At 42.4% G+C, this 21,986-nt stretch overlaps 1 protein-coding gene across 5 annotated transcripts in view; it reads right to left on the bottom strand.

Moving 5' to 3' along the window:
* LOC114512547 (aminopeptidase O (putative)) overlaps positions 1-21,986 on the bottom strand; it is a 439,198-nt gene that overhangs the window by 13,108 nt on the left and 404,104 nt on the right. For 4 of the 5 annotated variants that reach the window (XR_004902147.1, XM_036021469.1, XM_036021474.1 and 1 more), the window contains one exon: positions 14,830-14,946. The exons of the other annotated variant lie outside the window; for it this stretch is intronic. Coding sequence is in view for 3 of the 4 variants with exons in the window: in XM_036021469.1 (XP_035877362.1) it covers positions 14,830-14,946 (117 nt within the window). In the remaining variant the exon portion in view is untranslated. The remainder of the gene's footprint in view (positions 1-14,829; positions 14,947-21,986) is intronic. 5 annotated transcript variants of the gene reach the window in all.

The following is a 21,986-nucleotide window of genomic DNA, read 5'->3' as shown; positions in this document are numbered from 1 at the left end:
AGACCTGGTTGAATTTGGTAGCAAATTGAGCTGAATAAATAAAGGCTATGCTAAGTGAAATGAAGGAAAATGCACAGAGAAACAACAGTGATGGGAAGGAAACTGGGACTCAAATCAATGGAGTGGACCAGAAGGAAGAAAGAAACAACCAAACAGAAAAGAATGAAGAAATAAGAATTCAAAAAAATGAGGAGAGGCTTAGGAGCCTCCAGGACATCTTTAAACATTTCAACAACCGAATTATAGGGGTACCAGAAGAGGAAGAGGAAGAGCAACAGATTGAGCACGTATTTGAACAAATACTAAAGGAGAACTTCCCCAACCTGGCAAAGGAAATAGACTTCCAGGAAGTCCAGGAAGCTCAGAGAGTCCCAAACAAGTTGGACCCAAGGAGGAACACACCAAGGCACATCATAATTACATTAGCCAAAGTAAAAATGAAGGCGAGAATCCTAGAAGCAGCAAGAGATAAGGAGACAGTTACTTACAAAGGAGTTCCCATCAGACTGTGAGCCGGTTTCTCAAAAGAGACTTTGCAGGCAAGAAGGGGCTGGAAAGAAGTATTCCAAGTCATGAAAGGCAAGGACCTACATCCAAGATTGCTCTACCCAGCAAAGCTTTCATTTAGAATGGAAGGGCAGATAAAGTGCTTCTCAGATAAGGTCAAGTTCAAGGAGTTCATCATCACCAAGCCCTTAGTATATAAAATGTTAAAGGGACTCTTCTAAGAAAAAGAAGATAAAAAACATGTATAGTAAAATGACAGCAAACTCACAATTATTAACAACCACATCTAAAACAAAACCCAAAACTAAGCAAACAACTAGAACAGGAACAGAACCACAGAAATGGAGATCACATGGAAGGTTAGTAACAGGGGAGTGGGAGGAGGAGAGAGGGGGAAAAGGTAGAGAATAAGTAGCATAGATGGTAGGTAGAAAATAGACAGGGGGAGGGCAAGAATAGTATGAGAAATGTAGAAGCTAAAGAACTTATGACACATGGACATGAACTAAAGGGGGGTAATGTGGGTGGGAGAGGGTGTGGAGGGGAACGAAGGGGGAAAAATGGGACAATTGTAATAGCATAACCAATAAAATGTATTTTAAAAAAGAGAATTAAATCAATGAAATGATAAAAAAAATGTAACGCGAGCCCTGGCTGGTGTGGCTCGGTGGACTGAGCACCAGCCTGTGAATTAAAGGGTCACTGGTTCGATTCCTAGTCAGGGCACATGCCTGGGTTGTGTGCCAGGTCTCCAGCAGGGGCCTGTGAAACACAACTACACACTGATGCTTCTCTCCCTCTAAAAATAAATATTTTAAAAATGTAATCTGAAACCCCAGTATATAAAAACAGAGTAAAGAGAATTATAAGTGGGTTCTTTAAGGAGTTTACATCTTTGTGTCAGGTGGGGAACACTGCTGAAAGCAAACCCCACTGTGGGGTTCTGGGCTCTCTGGAGGTGGTGCTTGAAAGCTAGTGTCTTACAGAAGAGTCACTGGGCCTGAGGAACAGATGGAGTCACAGAGGCTGAGCAGACATGACTAAAGGTGTAAGATAGTAGATTAGTTCCAGTAACTACTAATAATAGCTAGTATCTCCAACTTGATTCTGGGAGCCACTGTGCCATCAACAAAGTACATGGGACAGTGAAGGTCACAGAGAATAAGTTAGCTATGTTGCTTTGGTTACTGCAATTCTGCAGCCAGGGACTGGTTGGTGGAGCCAGGGATGGGTCTGGTGTAAGCTCACTGCCATACTTAAAAAAGCACCCATGTCTCTGTCAGTAGCTGTTTCCCTTGCTTGGTTTTTATTTAAATGTTTAAAAATCATGAACAGGTAACTTTACACAACAGAGAACCCAGTGAACCTGAAATTCTAGCTATTTGACCAAATTCATTTCTGACTTTACAACAGCAGCAGCAAGTATATTTTTGTGTGTTCTTCCTTCTCTCCACTTGCCACTGTTGATGCACCAGCTTAGTGTGGCCCACATACTCTCACTTAAAACACTGCTGGGCATTCCCTCCTGTTGATATACTCCACTTCCTCTAGTCCTTCGATCCTATGATCCTACCAGAACAGAAGTCTCTTGTCTGTCACAGTAAGTTCCAAAGTGCATTAACAGCACTTGGAAGAAGGTTGCGAGGGAGCAGTAGAAAAAAGGGACAAAGATGTCTGTAGTCACACTAGATGGCACTGCTGTGGCCCCACCTTCTGCAACATACCCACATTTAGTCAAATGACTTGATGACGTCAACATCTTCCCTTATCCTACCTCTTTGGCTCAGAGTTCATCATTCTCCACCTGTCCCCACATCGGTCACTATCTCAGAGTCATGTCTTACAATCTCCCCAGCTCAGAGTGTTTACTTTACTTATGTGAAAATTCATCCTTGGTGAGAGCACAGGCCTGCGTGCCTTCAGACAATCTCCGGGTCCTATCCCAATGCCTGGTATCTAGTACATGCTGGATACATGTTTCTGAACAAATGTACTACTACTTTTAAAAACTCAGAATACTTGTCAGCTACTGAAATTATCATGTACAGTTGGAAGTTGTAAAATGCTTTGAAAAATGCCACCCATCCTATGTATGACAGGAAGCAACCCCCCACCACCTTTCTTAGTCCTTTTGATTTCAAAATTTACTGTTGAAGAGAAAACAAAAATCTGTCCAGGGACCATGATCTGGGAAGCCCATTAAACCTCATTTAGAGTTCCATTTTATATCTGTAAACAGAAAGTCGAAGGCTCATAGCTTTTGTGAGTTAGTAAGTTTAACCCTACAATAAACAAACCTGCTTTTCAATTTGTGTCCTTAAATTAGATTTAACTTTGCTTTCAAGTGGGTTTACTGCTGGTAAGAGAAGCCTGCCGGGCAGCCCAGGAGAGAGAAGGCAGCCCTGAGACAGATGTCCAGCACAAGTTTTGTTTAGGTGTTTACAACGCCCAGGACACCTCCTCTGCTCATCCTCCTGAGAAAAGACCAAAGAACTGCTGGCTAGATGGTTGTCATGTCCACATGTCCAGCATTTTTCTTTAGATTCTAGCATTTTTCATTTTCTTTCTCACTGTACTGATTCTTATGCTCAAAGGATTGCAATTGTAACATCATTTTTTTTAACTAAAGGAAATTAAGAGTTACTCTATTTGCTGTTACCAAGCCAGGTTAATAAATCCCCAGGCCTGGGGTTAAGACAACAAATGAGGCATCGGAGGTCCTCAGCCCTTTTTCAAGGGCTCTTATTAACCTTGCTGGAGTCAGTCCCTAAAGCTCTCACCTGCATGCCATTTATAACCAGTTATAACCAGAGCTGCAGCACCATGCTACTAGGATCACCACACTTGACACATGCAAGTGCACAGAGAGTGACAGCCAGAGTCAGGTGCAATGACACATGTCACCATGTACCTTCTCTCAGAAAATTCTAACCTGTCTTCCTTCTCCTGTGGAGATACCATTTCATCTAAGGACAGTAATCCCATTAAAGTCAGCTGCCTCCAGAAAGCAGAACTCCAGAGCCCACATTGGGTCCACCTTGAAATATGGCACTGACAGCAATACATTCCAATATATAATTCTGTAGTTAGGAAATAACACATTCCATCTCATTCCATCTTCTTTTTCAGTTTGTGACAGGTGGCACAGAGCATTTGCTGAAAAAAGGACTTTAACTGTCAAGAGAGGTGAGCATGGGTTCCCCCTCCGACAAGCTCAGAAGGGACCCTGTGCCTCCCCTTGTTCTCCTCAGAGGCAGATCTAACACTGGAGGCCTCACCCTGGCTGCCAGAGGCTCACGCTCTGCTGCAGTGGTCTCACCATGGCTGCTGTTCCCTGATCACTCTGCTGGGTGAAGACACTAGTAGCTGCTATTCCAGAACACCTAGAGATCCAGGAAAAGTCATTCTCCAAAAAGTAAGTACTAGGTATTGAGGAGAAATAAAACCAAGAGGCCCTCTTGGAGCTTATAGTTCAACAGAAAGTCTATTAAAAAAAGTCAGTAAATGGCACATGTAGACACCTGTGTTGGAGACAAACGCCTTAAAAGGACATAATGGTACAGTGAGGGAATTGGGGGTGGGGCAGAGATGTGGTCAGAAGACTCCCTAAGAAGGGCCCATGCACACTGAGAGCTGAAAGGGGAAAAGACACCTGTTACTGGACAAGGCATCCTAAGCCCAGTTTCTAGCCACACCATATGTTCCATGTAAAATCAACCCTCCCTTCTTAATGGCTACTTCTTCCCAAATCCTTCTCTACCAGAGCTAGAGAAATGGACTTATAAAAATAAATCCCAAGACTTCAACGTAAGAACTAAAACTATAAAATTCTTAGAGAAGACATAGGTGTAAATTTTCCAGACCTTGAATCAGGCAATGGTTTCCTAGATTTGACCAAACACACAAGCAAAAAAAGAAAAAAGTAGATAAATTATTTTTATCAAAATTGAAACTTCTGTGCTCCATAGGATACCATCAAGAAAGTAAAAAGACAACCCACAGAGAGAATATTTTTGCAAATCATATACTTGATCAGAGACTTGTATCTAAAATATATAAAGAACTACTATAACTCAATAATAAAGACAAACCAATCAAAAATGTTTGATCTAAAAGCAAAGCATTATGCTAAGCAAAATAAGCCAGGCAGTGAAAGACAAATACCATATGATCTCACCTTTAACAGGAACCTAATCAATAAAACAAACAAACAAGCAAAATAGAACTGAAGACACTGAAATAGAAAACAGACTGACAGTGAACAGAGGGGAAAAGAGAGGGAATTTCAGGGGAAAAGGGGAAGGGTTTGCAGAAACAAGTATAAAGGACACATGGACAAAAACTGAGGGGGGGAGGAATGGGAGGGAGGTGGGGAGGGCTGGGGGTGCACTGGGATGGGAGTTAAAAGGCAGAAAACTATACTTGAACAACAATTAAAAAATAAAAAATAAAATAAAAGCAAAAGATCTGATTAGACATTCCTCTAAAGATTTATAAATACCCAATAAAGCACATGAAAAGATGTTCAACACCATGATGCCAGGGAAATGGAAATCAAAACTACAGTGAGTTATTCCTTCATACCCAGGAAGATGGCAAAGATAACAGAGAATACCAAATGTGAGCAAGGATGAAGAAAAACTGGACCCCACACCCACTCCTGGGAGAATGTAAAATGGTGACGTAACTTTGGAAAAGTCTGGCAAATGGAGTTACCACGTGACCCAGCAATCCACTCCTGGGTACAGAGATGTGAGGACACACATCCACACAACAACATTTACACAACAGTGTTCACAGCAGCATTCTACACACAGCCTCAAAGTGGAAACAACCCAAATTTCCATCAACTGACGAATGAACAGACAGGTGTGGTTTATCAATAAAACTGAAAATACTTGATGTTAAATAAAATGGTGCACTGATATACGCTAAAACACGGATGACTATGGAACATACATGCTAATTGAAAAGCCAGTCAAAATGGGTCACATACTGTATGTGGTTCCATTTATATGAAGCCCAGAACAGGCAAACTATAGAGACAGAAAGCCTGGTGTGGGGACCTAGGACTGGGGGGTAGGGCAGGGGAGAGATGAAAATGACAGCTAAAGGGTATGGGGTTTCTTTTGGGGATGATGAAAATGTTCAACAACCGAATTTGGTGATGGTAAACTATGTGAATATACAGGTGTACTGTATGGTATGTGAATTGTTTCTCAAAAATACTATTAAACACAACCCAAAAGTCAGGCAGGGAAATGCAAAGGGCACTATTTACCCTACGGAGTCCATTCCCAAGGAAACCACCTGGTGTCCTGGCAGCTGAGCCCACTCTGGGGTGCTGCTCACTGGCCAGTGGCTCCGACCAAGGTGGGCAAGACCAGCTGGTCTACGGAGCCAAGTTCTGTGTGGTTCAAGGCTGCAGCAAAGCAACACGATGCAGATCAAGTAGCTTAAAATTCATTTTTAGTGCCACCTGGTAAGTTCAGTTGACCTTTAGATTTTCATACCCTGATATACAAATAAAATACTGTCATTTGCACATAAATAGGTGTCCTTTCATTATTTAAAAAATCTGAATCCAATGTAATTGGCTTTTTTTATTTTTTGAGCGCTCTCAGGCACCAGCACAAACATTCCCACGTAAGAGGCACAAACTGCCAGGAAATGTGTGGGACCACTAGAGAGCTGCTGGTCCCTGCAGGGTAGGGTCAGGGACCTCCTGCAGCTGACGCTCCCTGCGGGCAGAGCTCATTCTCTCACGGTCGGCTGGCTGCACAGCTCCAAGGCCAGACAAACTGAACTCTCTAGTCCTGGTGTGCCTGGAACTAGAGAGCAGAAAAAGGCATACAGGGAAGGCACTAGAGGCAAGAAAGCAATCAGGAAAGAGATTTGAGAATTCTGGCAAGAGTGAGGCCTCTACTTGAGGGCATCCAAGGCACGTCATGGATTTTAGTACAGAAAACTAATACAAAAATATGTAAATTATTGATAGAGGCATAAAAAACCCATAAGTGCCGTGGCCATGTAGTTCAGACAGTTGGAGCATCATCCCCATACGCCAAGATCGCAGGTTCAATTCCCTGTCAGGGCACACATAAGAATCAACTGATGAATGAATAAATAAGTGGAACAACAAATTGATGTTTCTCTCTCTCTCTCTGTTGTCCCCCCTTTCCTCTCTCTTTAAAATCAATAAATTAAAAAAAACTTTAAGCTAGAAGCACCAATAAAACCCCAGGAGCACCAATTTCACCCTCAAGACCTTTAAAGACAAAATGAACATGAGATGTAGTAGCTGGTTTGGGGGCTAGTCAGAAAGAAGAGCATCAGGGTGATGTGATTTACAACCCAGGAAACATGTGCATCTCTGCACCTTGCTGAGAAAGTCTACAGCCCGGGGGACACATAGCAGAAGCAAATGGCAAAGGACAACTGGTGACCAAGAACTCTTCTAATAAAGTCTGGCTGAACCTGAAACTAAAAGTCCATGTATTACATGCTTTTTCCTTTTATTTACAAACTCTAAATATTGTGAATTGATTACAACTGTTTATTAATTTATTAATAGGTCCTTATAAGATCAGGCAGATTTTGCCAACTGAGGCTCATTTTTTATTTTCCTTTATTATTTAACAAACATCTGACCAGCTGCAACGTTCTGTAACAATTCAAGGTAAATAAACACAGTCCCTGGCCTCAGGAACAAGTGCAGAACACATTGATCTAAAAGATGACAGTTTTTTACTCTGTCATTATCAGTTTTTGAAAAATCTCTTCATGACAATATAGCAGAGGAGACTTTTTTCCCCACAAGGTGTCCACAGAAAAGTTCTAAGGGCACCAAAGTGAATAACAAAGAAAGAAAACTCAAAGAAAGGAATACCTTGAGATATCTTTTTTGAAGGAAATCTTCTAAAACATTGTTTCATAAACCAAATACAACAAAGGAAAAAAATACACAAATATAACTAGAGAATTACTGTATTTTGCTGTGTATAATGTGTACTCATGTTTTTGGCCCAAATTTTCAGGAAAAGAATCTTTTAACTTTTTAATTCAATTTTTTATTTATTTAAATTTAGATTTTTTTTATATTACAAAAGAATTTGAACATTTATTTTTGAACATATCATGGCATGAGAAATTTTATGTAATGAATAATCACAAAACCCAAGAACAGATACAAGGTATTTCAGGTACCCACATATAAGGTACATCCTTAATTTTTCCCTCAAAAATTGGGGCAAAAAACTGCATGTTTTACATGGCAAAAAAAATACAGTATATAAAAGCTCTGTTTTTTCCCACATTATTAAAGGCATATGGTTTAAAAAGACAGATATGTCTAAAGCAACTGAAGAAAATACCCTAATCCCTTTTTTCAATCCATACCTGGGACTGCTTCCAAACTCTAGCAAAGGAATTACAATGCCGTGTCAAAGGGGCAGCCTTCACAAGTACTGAGCTGGCTTTCAAAAAATGAATATAAAGTCGCACTATTTATAGCTCACATACTGAAGTTCAGATTCATCAGCATTTGACTGCTTGATTTGCAACCTGAGCCTGACCATGTCAAGGAGCCCAACAGCTCTACAGACTCCTTGATCCTGTGAAGAAGTTGTGACAAATGGCCCAATGCTGGGTATGGCAGGTGTCGAACTGCCTTCCTGAAGACCCTACCCAATCTGGGCCCTCATACCTGCCTTACTCTGGAGAACCACTTCACTAATTGCCACTGACTACTCTGAGCCTCCACAATGGTCTCTCTTTTATATTCAATCTGAAAACCTGCCTCAGGGGCTCAGGGAGGTGCCTCTTGACAACACCCGGTGACACCAGGCAGGTCTCGGAGGGAAGGAAAGAGAAAGAGACTCGGACACTGGGGCAGCGCTGACACGTGGCAGGGATGTTCCCACCCTGGGTCCTCGAACAGTCCCCTGGTCCCCACAGGCTACCTGCACACACCAAGCTCAGATGACCTGACATCACCAAGGACAGTTTCTGCCTCTATGCCCTAAGATTCTGCATCGAGCAGGACCAAACAGGAAGAAGGCATGAGCTCAGTAAGGCATTATACTGAGCAGAAACTGGTGAGCCTCCTGCAGTGGCAACAGAGCCTGAGACAACACCTGTCCTCTGAAACTCTCCTGTGAGAAAGACAAAATGACAATGTTTATGTTTACTTTGTAGCCGGATACTACTGAAAAGAACTGGGGAGAATGGGGAGCAGAGCTCCCTGTGGCAGGGAACGGGCCCCAGCACCCTTAATGGAAGGAGGCTTATCATGAAAGGAATGAACAGAATCGTAGTTGCTGATCAACTGCAGAATTCAGAGACATGAAGCCTGGCTAAACCTTTCTTCTCTGCCCTTTCAATATGCCACTCACTCCAGATGTCTGTGAATCATGAAATGCACTCAATTCACAGGAACCATGCTTTTGGCCCAGATGAAATGCAGAAATGAGCAGGAGCGCTGTCAGGCCACTACATTCTGGGAATCACACCTTCCACCTCTGGACTTCAAATAAATGCTGTAGTGTTTTCTTTTCAAGCAAACAGTGCATTCCCTTACAGACAATGCACTGAAATCCATGCCCTTCCCTGCATGTGTAAAACCCACCATGGAAGGTGGCCACTTTACAGGGTTTCTGAGGGCTCTGCAGCCAGAGCCAGGGAAAAGGCAGTGAGGTGGGAAAAGGCCTGCAAGGCTGAATGTTTTTCCATTTGCAATCAACCTTGAAAGTGTCCTTTTCAGAGCGGAAAACAGTCTGTGCTGGCATGGCTGTCTGTGTACTAGTGGTAGAACAGGTTTGTCCTTACTTACTAATCTGCTTCTCTAGATGTACTTGCCCCTACTACTTTGTTTTGCCATTCTTTCTTTTTTCTTTCACGGAAAGAGTGTTTTCACCTCTCTCAAGGTTACATTCTCTGGAGCCCTGGGAAAGCACAGCTGGCGAGGGTGGCCTCTCACTGCCGTCAATCACCTTTCCAGCTACTTCACTGTGTGCCGTAACCATCTCTCAGGCACTATTAGAGGAGATGAAAAAACTGCCTTTTGTGAATCAGTTGCTGCTTTGGAGCCATGATTCTTAACTGGAGTGGCTTTGGCCCACAGGACACTGGGCAAGGTCTGGAGACATTTTTGATCACTACAACTAGGGGTGGGTTGCTACTAGCATCTCATGGGAAAACACCACATATGCTAAATATCCTACGGCACACAAGACAGCCCCCCACCCCCACAGACAGCCATCCAGTCCAAATGTCAGAACATGGTCCACACCACAAACCCACGAAGCCCCCAGATCAAAAATTCTTTAACCAGACACTTAGGAGCTCCTCACAGTTGTGTAGATTATACTGCTTCTCTTTCTTTCTCCCTGTCAGTCCAGACAGATTAAAAGACAAAGATCAACTAAAAAAATTTGTCCATTTCACACCAAATGAGAGATGGGGACTCCTCAACAGTAACTACATCGAGACGGCTGACACTCACTGACAGCTTCCTAAGTCATATTGTTAAGAACCTTTTGAAGAAGAGGTTTATGGCATTTTTCGAACTGTGGATTGCAGCCCCTTAGGGTATTTTAAAATCCATTCACCACATCACAACGCACATTTTTAAGAGAAAAGGTAACAAACAGGAGATAATAGAAAATTTAGGAGTAAAGACGCTTTCATGAAACACTGTTTGCCACTTGGCTGTGGTCACAAAGCCAGGATGCCAATAGCCTAGTTTAGGTATTCCCGTGCTGATGAGCAGGCAAGGCAAAGGGGGTCCAGGGAGGGTGGCAACTTGTCTGTGGTCACCAGCCTTCTGGTTTGCTGCAAAGTTGATGGCTGGGCCAACACCAGCTGCTCAGCCTGGGCGCTTCATCAGATCACAACGTGGAGGAGAGCTGCTCAAAGGCACGTGCACAGCTGCCGCTCCTCTCTTCCCGCAGGGCCAGCCAGAGGGCGGCGCCCTGAAGACGGGAGGAAAGACAGAGACACGACGTCCACACTTGGCACTCCAATCTGACCCAGGAGGCCTCACAGTCTTCCCCAGATACAGCCAGAGGATGAACTGGTAATGGCCTCCCCCAGAAAATTCATTTTCTTGCCCAATTTACCAGCTGAAACATCAGAGCAGAGCAAGCCAGCACAGGGGCCTTTCCGATGCCCACCACTGCCATCTAAGACAGCTAAGATAGTGAGCAGCTATTTCTGATTTTCCAAAACTTACCCTTGAGTTTTATCCCCAATTTTAAAGTGCTCAACTGTAGTCTGTAGAAATAAAGTTGCTTCAAGGTCAGCTGTGGGCTCTTGGGCAGAACGCCCACAGAGCCACGTCCCACAGGTCTTTGCCTCACTACTGCGCAGCTGTTTTTACAGCTTTGGAGACCTGCTGTAGAGGGCAGAAATTTCATTACTTAAAATGGGATCTTAAGAAGTATCTTTTAGGAAATCAGTTGTCCAATATATTTTTAAACTTTTATGGCTCTTTGAGCCAATAATGCTCGAAAACTGAAAGCAAACATTTCTGTGAACTAAGTTTTCCATCCTGGTTAACGCAGCCAGCATATGGTTAGTAGTATATTTGACTCAAGATGTGAAAGATGGTGACTCCCAGTTGGCGTTCCTTTTCAGGCCAAGGAAGGCAACACTCCCCACCAGTGCCCACTTCTCAGACGGCGTCAACAGGAGTGGCGGGCAAGGCTGGAAATGGCCTAGTTTCTTCCTCTGTTTGTCCTCGTGCACTTTTCCTTTAAGATTCCGAACACGTGGTATCCCTTCCCCTAGAGAAGACCTGGGGAGTCATACTCATGATGCTGCCACATGGAGGACAGGGGCCATCAAAACTACCACCTTGATGTGGGGAAAGTAAGTTGGTAGGCAAGATCAGACCAGATGCCACTCTTAGAAACCCTGACCCACAGACCACACATTCTGTGACCACGACCGAAACATAGAAGCAACACAAGTAATACAAGTACTGACTTACATGAAGAGAATTATTAACAATCTACTTCCCAGCAGAGCTGCACCTTGTCTACCCACACAAAGAGAAGGAGGGACGGAAGGAATAAAAGGTATGATGGAAAAGAAGCTAAAGCAAATGCTGAACAGAGGGCCCTGATTAGTGCTAGGACAGGCTTCTGACGCAACTGAGAGTTTGGTACGATTTGTGGAGAGTCCCCTGCTCTGCCAGCATGAGTTCCGCAGCAAACTGAGCAACCAGGGAATAAGCAGCAAAGACTCAGCTTAAATGAGGTTCACCAAGCTTGTTTGAAATACCAGGTGAAATACTAGGTTCACCTTCTCCAAGAGTGACTTTACATGTGTACATGCTCTAAGGAAAAAAATTCCAGCCCAAAGAACAGTGAGAGGAGCTTTACTCTACCTCTTAGAAATAGAGAAATATCCCTCCACCCCAAGTCTTGAGTCTTTCCTGCTCTGTGCTAAAGTCTCTCTGCAGACGTCTAATTTAGCACTGTGGTCAAGGGGCCTGGGGCAGCACCCTGAACACAGAGCATCAGAGCTCTAGCTCACACTGCTCCTTGTCAGGAAATACCACTAGAGCATTTCCCACAGGAATGCTCCATACACAACAACCACACTCCAGGACCTCTGGCCAGCTATCAAGTGCTTGCTATCTATTACATATTTAAAAGGCCTGGAGTAGCATTTTAGAAGGCCTGGAGTACCTCCTGCAGGGGTACTCATGGACCCCTGCGTAGCATTGCTCAGTTGGTTGGGCACTACCCTGCAAAGCCAAAGGCTGCTCGTTTGGTTCCCAGTCAGGGCACATGCCTAGACTGTGGGTTGGGTCCCTTGTCAGGGCACATATGAGAGAGGCTACTAATTGATGTTTCTCTATTATGTCAATGGTTCTCTGCCTCTTTCTGCTTCCACTCCCCTCTCTAAAAATAAGTAAAATCTAAAATAATAATAATAATAAATAAATAAAAGCCCTGATAATGACCAAAAGAGACTACCCTTATTTGTTTAGGTCAAGGAGAAGAACCAAGAATGAAGTCAGAATCCTCAGGACTTATGCACCAAAAATAATTCTTTCTTCCATGAAATGTTCTGTCACTTAAAATATGGGCAGACAGTTATTCAACTAAATGCCTGCTAACTGGTCACAATAAATCACACTTAACTAATAAAGTTTCTAGAAAACACCCTGGTTGGCCAAAATCCTGTTGCTTTTCTGGTTCTGAGTGACATTTCAGAGAAACATCAGTGAGATAAGCTGTCAGAGTAACAAACTACACGCCAGGACAAGAGAGTAAGGGAAGGAGGCACTGTTAGAATAAAATCCCAAGCAGGCCCATGACCTCCAGGCCCTCCTGGTCTGGCCCCTGCCCACCCCAACCCAGGAGTCAGGGAATACCACACAGGGCTGACCAAATCAGCCCCGGCTAACAGTGTTGTATATGTTTTAGAATAGTTTGAAGAAGGAATAACAAAAACAAAAAGAATTATCTTAAAACGTGATTAATTACATGAAATTCAAGTTTCAGGGTCCATAAACAGTTTTATTGAGCACAGAAATCGTCTGTTCGCTCACATGCTGTCTGATGGCAATTGTCTCACATGCTGTCTCGATGGCAGCTTTCATGCTCCAACAGCACAGGTGAGTAGTTGGGGCAGAAACCAAATAGCATGAAATATTAACTATCGTTTCTTTACAGAAAAAGTTTGCTGACCCTCATCGTAGCATTCAACACGCTCACACATTTGCACTTGCTGTTGCCTCAAAGGGCTATACACAACAACTAAGCCGGGCTGTAAGCTAAGAACACAATGTGTTTTATGCCAAAAGAAAGGGGAGCAAATAGTGTCTATCACCTTGTGGCTTCCGGACAGAGAGTGACAGGTGCCTGGGCCTGCTTTGATCCTCCCCCACCATCTTCTGCCCACTGCCTGTCAAAGGGCCTGGCATTTCAGTAGTATTCAGCTCTGGTTAAAACTTAACCCTATGCATATAAATAGAAACATCTTTAAACACCAATTAAAAATAACAGCCTGGCATTTGGAAACACCTATAAACAAAAATATAAAAAGTGAAATAAACAGCAATAGTTGTACTTCTGATCTATGTGCAGGTGGATAAAAAGCTACATGTGATTTCTCTGAAGCTTTTCAATAAACTCCTGAATTTATGCAGCTTTTAAAATGTAAAACAATGCCCATGCTACCTTTTCATCCAATAGTAAACTGGCTTTTTTCTCCCTTTACTCCATTTTAATGATTGTGAAATTCAATAGTATATTATTTAACCCAATGTAGCTGAAATACCATTTTGACATTTTAATCAATGAGAAGAAATTATTAGTGAGATATTTTGTCTTTATACCACTGTGCATTTCACACTCACAGCACATCACCACTGAAAACAGCCACAGCTCGATGCTCAGCGGCCACACGTGCCTGCCTGCCACTGCATCAAACTGCGCCATTTTTAAACGTTCAGTTCTTTTCAACTGAACACAAATCAAACTTACTTGCATTTTAGGAGTTTTATATAAAAGAACTTCTCTATTTTTGATTGTGTACTTGATTTTTACTTAAGAAGACTAAAATACAATAAACATTTAATATTTTATTTATTAAGTGTATATTTTACATGTTATTTAATTATTGTTGTTCAGTTACAGTTCTCCCTCCTTTTTCACCACTGCTCACCCTTACCCAACCTCCCCTTCTCCAGTCAATCCCCCCCACATATATAAAAACCCTCTGACACTCATCTTAGGATTCACACTGTGACCTTTACAAGAAGCTAAAAGATATTAAGAACCACATCCTATTGCTTTCCCACAAGCATCTAATTTTGCTTTTCCAACTATGGCTGTTAGGTTTAGTTTTCATTTCCGCCACACATGGCTCCTTTCCGATCTGAACTGAATCCAACCAAGAAGCTCTAACACGTCTGAGCCAAGTTTCCTTAATGTGCAGCAGGACGGCGCCACCATCCTGTACAAGGTGACCCGCCTGAGTTTACAATTGAAAAGCACTTCCACTCTGCCTCTGCATTCCTCTAGGAAACTTATGTCCACCTTTATGATTTAAAAAATAAGAGGGACTAAGGATCTCAAACTGCCCAAGTAAAAGCAGATTCCGGGGGCCCTTACTGGTGGGGTACTACAACCAGGGGAGCAGCTTCACTTGGCTGGAAGGACTGCTCTTCACTCACAGCACACAGCACAAAGCACAGGGCACTGCTAATGGAAAGAGCAGTTCCCACAGTTTGGGAAGCTATGGGGCCACCATTCTTCATAACAGCAAGGGCCTTACTGTTTAAACTCTGAGGGTGTTCCTGGTTACCTCGGCATCCTGCTGGGGGAGGTGGTATGTCCTTTCAAGGCTTTGCAGAGTTCTGGGGTTCAGGGTCTTCTGCTCCAAGAGATGCTCCAGAAGCAAGACCAGCTGGTCTGGAAGAAGCTGAGGGCAAAACCAAAGAGCAATGAAAATACCATTCTGCTTACAAGAAATCAAAAGCAACCGTTTAGAGCTGAAAGACGCAAATCCAGAGTAACCTGGGTACTTCAACAGGTGTCTGCAACCCAGAACGACTGTGTCGTTTAACCTACACAAAGATTCAAGAAACCACCTGGTCTTAGGCATGGAAATTTAGCAGAAGTAAGCCGATTTCAGATTTCCTTCCTTACCCCTTGAACCTTGAAAATGTACACCAAGAAATAAAGAGCATGTAATGAAACAAGAACCATGTCTCACAGACCCTCCCTTATAAAAATTATAGGTTTATATGTAATTCCATTAAAATTAAACAATACTATAAACATGATTACACACAGAGTCACCCATATTTCTAAGTTTCCATACAGGACAGGTGAAAAAAATGGGGGGGGGGGGTAAAGAGAAGAGGGTGTTTCTAAATGGTACAAAAATAATGAACATTTTATGGACAAATATTTTTGAAATTCAAGTACTTAAAATGTCTTATTCATTATTGCACCTCAGTGCCTAATTCAGCCCCTGGAACAGACAGTATTTGCAAACTACAGGAGGAAAAAATGCATTTAAGATACATCTTGTAGGAAATGAAAAGTATGTATTCTAAAATAAAGGTTTTAAAATTATTACTATGTATTCCACTACTCTCTATATTTAGCTTTTCCCCTTCACCACGTGTGCCCTGAAAATCCCTGTCAATAAACCCAAACTTGCAAGTCTGCAAGTCAATACTAGGCCAATGGAACATTCCTAAGAACTCCTAGATTTTTACCCCTGCTTTCCGTTATTCTCAAAGACAGTTAAAAAATCACTGGGTTCTCTCCCTATCCCTTTTTACTTTGTTGCCCCATGTGTGCATTCTGCTTGCCCCCACTCCTCACTTTCCTGGAATGCACATGGTGGGAAACTGGGCGAACCGCATCATTCCCCACAGAGAGCATTTCTTGATGTCCTCACCTCGCCCTTCTAAGGTCTCATATAACCCCACTCCCCTACAGAGACACAGAAGCACATCCCTTGATTCTTAGGCATTTTTATTTCACAACATCCCTCCATGCATCTAAGAGTCCTGTGGGTCTTCTCAGGCTGACAGGAAAACGAGTGCCTTCAGCCAAAACAGAGGCTCACGACCTGGACGGCCCCAAGCAGCCCTCCACAGGGACTTAGGGAACGACTAGCACAACTTCCTTTCACAGGAGTCCTGTGCCTAAAAGATGCATTAAAGATAATTACTGAATAGCAATTAGAAAAAAACCTGCCAGTTTTCTAATTTCTTCAGTTTTAGACACATAAGCCTACTTTTATAATTTTAAAAGAAATCTACTGTTTTATAAAACAGGACAAATCCAGCGCCACTACTTTCCAGAGAACCTCCTCACCTAGTCACACCGTGAACCCTCCCCTGTGGGTACACAGGGGCCCCACCACAGGCTCTGGGCTCTCCTTCCTGTCCATTTTGCCCTGCAGTCTCCCTTTTCTGGACCTTTCTTCCCTGAGTTCCTAAAGGGGGTCCTTCCCTGGTGGAGGCTAAGCTTTCAGTCTTCCCTGGGCCCCTCCCTCAGTCCTCTAAGTCACTCCCCGACTATCCTCCAGCCTCTTAACAGAGCCTGCCCTTGCTCTCCCATTAGGATCTCTTCCCACCCAACCCATCCCTTTCCAAGCATGTTCCATACGGCACCCACCCTGAGGTGGTCTGGCCTGGGCACCCAGCCCTACACCCCGACAAGCACTCTCAAAACTGGTAGCTGCCAGGCTCGGGGCAGCATTTTAAACACTGAGACCACAATGGATGCAGGAAGTCAGCCTGCGGGAAATGGCAAGCCTGTCACAAGGCAGAACACCCATCGGCTGGGGTGGAGGCCTGATTCACTAACTAAAAACAGAAGGAACCATGTTGGACAATTTGCAGAATTACAGGGAAGGAGAGTAGAAAGAAAAGCATCTCCCTATTATATGTCCACACTCACAAAGAGGCCTATTGTTAGAACTTGCATTTGGGATTTGGTTTAAACTAAAGAGACCCACAGAGGAAAGAAACCCCTGAGGAAGGCCAGGTTGGTCCTCAACTTACCCGAACAGGGTTTAACAAATAAATGCAACTCCAGTTTAAAATTAAAGAATTACCAACATGTTAACCTATCAAAATATCTAGATTCGTACTTGACCCATTTCAGAGTTTTCAGCAGAAAGTTCACGTACCCGTACACAGAAACAGAACAGATCTTCAGAAAGGATCCCTGAGAGTTTTTGTCCTAATTTTACACAATGGGAAAATACTTGAAGCTAAGCCCCCTGACTGAAGATAGACAGCTGAGGTGGAATGGAGGGAGTCAAACCTTTGTGTTTTTTAAATAAGTTTAATTTACTCTAATTGGAGTGGGGTGAAGAGCAGGCGTGCACACAGCCTGCCAGGCAGGCCTCCCTCCTGGGCACCGAGGTGCCTGGACTGCTCTGCAGCAAGAGCTGGCCTATTCCTTTGGGGAGGAAGCCCAGAACCCCCAGGCTGGCGCAGCTGTGAGGATGGCCCTTCCTCCAGAATGCTCTGTGCATCAGTCAGTCAGTCAGTCCGGCCCACTCTCCCCAATGAGCCTGTGGGAGACTCTCACTCCAGCAGCAACCTACAGCCCTCCCTAACTCTTATAACTCTCTAGGGAAACATGTAGTTTAACAAAAGTTGAGAAAATCAGTGATCTAATTCTATTTTAGTACATACAAGAAACTAATTTAGCATCTTTCATTCACAGATGAGTAAGTAAACATTATATAATTTTTACATGAGATTATAGACCTTGAAAAGAAGATATTAAAGCCAAATTGTGGTAAGTAGCTTGTTTTTATATAGTACATTTCTCTCTGTAAAATAAACATTTACTCCCAGTAAAGCCACCCTAAGATGAAAAAGATATACTATGTAATAACCAAAAGTTTGCAAAGCAACTGAGAGAGACACTCCAAATGTGCTTGCATGCAGCTCTGGGCAGCTGGCATGGCGGCCACGGGAGGTGTTGTGTGTGGGTCGCTCCACCCCTCCCTCACAGAAAGCAAATTAAATTTCACGTGACTTGTAGGCCAACTGTGTTTAATACAGCAGTACTGAGAGACAAACATGGCTTTAGTCATACTTTGGAGGATTAAGAAAAATACAGCACATGTTTCAGAGCATTATCTCATCAGAAAGCAGCTCCTTCGAACATTATAAAAAGAACCCGCCTTTATTTCTGAGGGCTTAAAAGTGCTCACAGCCATAGCTTGAGAGTGACAGGAAGAGAAAGTCCTTTCCTTTGCACACACAGGGAATTCATGACAGAGTTATTATTTGTTTCCATACGGAAACCAGGTTGTTATTTTTAAAATGCATGTGCCCCAAAACTCAGACAAAATAAGGCTATGGGGTGCTGAAGTCACGTGGGTGCTGGAAACTGAGAACTTCACAACACTGTAAAACTTAAATACAAACAACAACAACAACAACAACAACAAAAACAAAGCCACAAAGTGCTAAAGGAGGTCAGAAAATACAAAAGATATTTGTTAAAAATTTAGAGGTCTGGATTCTTGGTCTAAACATGGAGGACTAACAACCCAGAAATTTACAAAGAAAAAGGAAAGTCTACCTGGTAATTTCGCCCAGTCAATTTAAGAGCTGAAGCAAGCCACACAACTCTGAATGGTTTTTAAAGTTTCTATACAGACTCTTGGAAAAAAATACAGATTTTCCAAACCCACCCTCCCAGTCTACAAGCAGCACAAAGAAAAAACCCTGACTCTTCCACAAGCCTCTTACTGCTGTCATGGGGACATCACTCACTCCTGGCTCCCCAGAGGACCACCCATGCAACTCAGGCCCTTCCATTAGCAGGACCAGAAAAGGCCAGCTCACCTCCTATAGGAAATGTCACAGACGCGTCTCACTACTGACCTTGCACAGGGAGGCCCCAATACAAGGAGCTGGGTACATATGAAAGTCTGAGCTCCACTTCTGCATGCCTCCAAGAGCAAAGGAGGGCAGTCCCTCAAGGTCCAGCTGGCGTGATGCAGACACGAAGGAAGTCTCTGAGAGGCTCCCAGGCGGGACGGAGCCTGAGACTAATGCAGCCTCCAACTGACAGTGGCGTGAGTTCTATTATTACCCCATTATCACTCTGGGATCTGTGCCTAAACGAAGCTGCTTCCTCCCTGATGCCATTTCCTTTCATCCTGGCTGGAGACGAAGAGAGGATCAATGGGGGCAATACACATGATGTCACTTCAATTTACAGCAACAGCCTCCCTCTCTTTCAGTCTGTCTGAACTACACAGAAAGATCAATTCTTCCCAAAAATGGTTTAAAAATGCTCAGGGAGCATTCTTCTTCCAGAAAAGCATTCTCTGCTATATTTGTCTATGTTTCTACGACAGGAACTGTTTACACTGAACAAACACAGAAGAAATGAGGGAGGGAGAAAAATCCCAAATTCTCCTGTATGCTGGGGACTTGCTGGCTGAAATTCAACACAAGCAAGACCCAACCAGACTTGAAGCGGCTGACCTTTGAAAGTCACAGGCAGAGAGGCTTTCTGGCGTAGGGACACAATAAAGACAGCAGTTTTCCTTTATCCCTTGGATTAGAAAGGTTGTCCCAATGATACAAAATGTCTTTTTAATAAGACTTCCCCAAAACTAACAAATTCCTTCCAACCTCTCCCTGGAAACACCGAACCATACTCTATACCCTCAGGTGCCTCCACAGTCCACAGGTGTAGGAGCAAACAGCTACCATTCATAGTTTTCCCACTGGGGGCAAAGGAACTTTGACTATGGGACACGGACAGAACTTTAAACCAAGTAACCTTTCAGACACTGCTCTGAATCAACATAAAATAAGTAGAAATCTCTAAGTTGTATAAATTTTCATATAATAATTTTGGGAAATGGGGTAAAATTAAGATATAATAGACAAAAATCCCCCCATACAAGAGTTCTCCCTCACAATGCAGGAGAAACACAAAGTCCTAAAAACGTATTCAGAACACTGGCACTCCAGCTGACCCTACCCTCCCCAAACACTGGCAAGGACCACGGGCTCCACGTCTCCTTTCATCTGTCACTCTCTAAACAATAAGCATTTTTAAGTGTCAAAAATTAACTCTGTAATAATATGTACACTGGTAAGTGTCTGCCCAACAGTGGCTGCCAATTAGGATATCATGACAGAAACTACTACCAAAAACAAGCTGAAAACAAATCTTACAAAAGAAAAACCATCCTTCACACATTCAGGCAAAAACTGAATGCAATTTAAAGAACTGACAAATTTAAGTACGAAAGTCCATATAGTTCAAATTATTTTGGGAACACATTTAATTTGCTGGCAAATGACACAATAAAATAATCAGAAATAAAAATAATCTTCAAAATAAAATAATCCAGAAGCAGATATCTGTCCAACAGAATCAGTTATTTTTGATTATCAAACATTCTTCAGGGAATACAGCTGTAGTCAAAGCTGAGAAAGAAAATTTAAGCAGAAGCAAATATTCATGTAATTCATTTTACATAGAAAAAAGGCATATTTACTTTTTGGGGGAAAGTGATTCTAACAGCTACAGTTTATTTCATTTTAGTACTTATTTATTTAGTATCCTCCCCAGAGGACATACTCATTGATTCTAGAGAGAAGGGAAGGGAGGAAGAGAAACATCCATGCAAGAGAGAAACATCAATTGGTTGCCTCTTGTAAGTGCCTTTGAATGGGACTAAACCCGCAACCCAAGCATGTGCCCAGACCGGGAATTGAACACCTGTGACCTACGGGATGGTACTCCAACCGAGCCATACCGGCCAGGATTAACAGCGATAGTTTAAAAAGACTAATGAACTTCTTAGCCATGATTTGGTCACAACGCTTCCAAAAATGATATCACAGTGACTAAAGTAGACACTATCTAGCAAACAGTATATGAAATAATTTACTGGCATAAATTACTCTCATGTTTCCAGATTATAAGGGTTAAATTTTCACGTGTTTATTTCCCTAAATTTTACAAAAGTATTAACCCAAACTATTTGCAATCTGACACGAAGCATATTATTTAAACAACACAAAATGTCAATTGGATCTCATAACCATGCATACACAAATGGTTTATATTACACATTTTAGAGAAAAAAATCTTTGCAAACACTCAAATAGAAAAATCTGAGGTATTTTATACGAGATGCTTGGATGCTCACATTTGCCTCCCCTTTCCAGGAACCTGCCAAACCAATAATCAACAGGGCAAAGGGAGATCACTCCTGATCTGACTTTTATGCTTCTCAAGAAAACTATCGCTCATGAAAAAGAAGTTCTAGATTCCTAAGCGGTTCAGCCCATTCACCTGCCAGGACAACAGCAGCATGCTCAGTGTAGGGCTTGTTTCAGTCTTTTTAAAGAATTTGAAACACTTGCAAGTATCAGAGAGTACTTTCAACTTTTCTTGTATTTGCAGTATTTTTTCCATTAAATCTACTTTTCATTTCTTTAGCATGAATGCACTTACCTAAGTTAATAATATTATATAAAATAACTAATGTGTTTATCCTGGAGAGGAATATGTATTTTATAAATCTGAGTTCCTAATCTATAGTGGTATTTTCTAACTTCCAATTCTAGTTACATACTAACTCATGACCCCCTAAGGTGCCTCATAGAACTCCACTTTTATTGTGAAAACTGTCAGCTAGTTGTGTGTGTCAAAATCATAGCTACAGTATATAACCACACAATGGAATACTACGCAGCTATTAAAAAGAATGAGATGGAGCTGTTTCTGTACTATGGTAAGAAAGCAAGAAATGTTATTAAGTGAGGTACAAAGTTAAGAACAGAATGTAAATATGATTAAATTTGTGTAAATAGCTTCATATATATATATATATATATATATATAAATAATTAAGTAACTCTCCAAATTAAGTTTTTCTCTGAGTAACCTATACAAGCTACTTGGCCTTTTTCTTTTTTCCTGCCTCCAGCGCAAGCGGAA

Source organism: Phyllostomus discolor, chromosome 3 (assembly GCF_004126475.2).
Source record: "Phyllostomus discolor isolate MPI-MPIP mPhyDis1 chromosome 3, mPhyDis1.pri.v3, whole genome shotgun sequence".
Classification (NCBI taxonomy): Eukaryota; Metazoa; Chordata; class Mammalia; order Chiroptera; family Phyllostomidae; genus Phyllostomus; species Phyllostomus discolor.
This window is presented reverse-complemented; position numbering and strand designations above follow the sequence as displayed.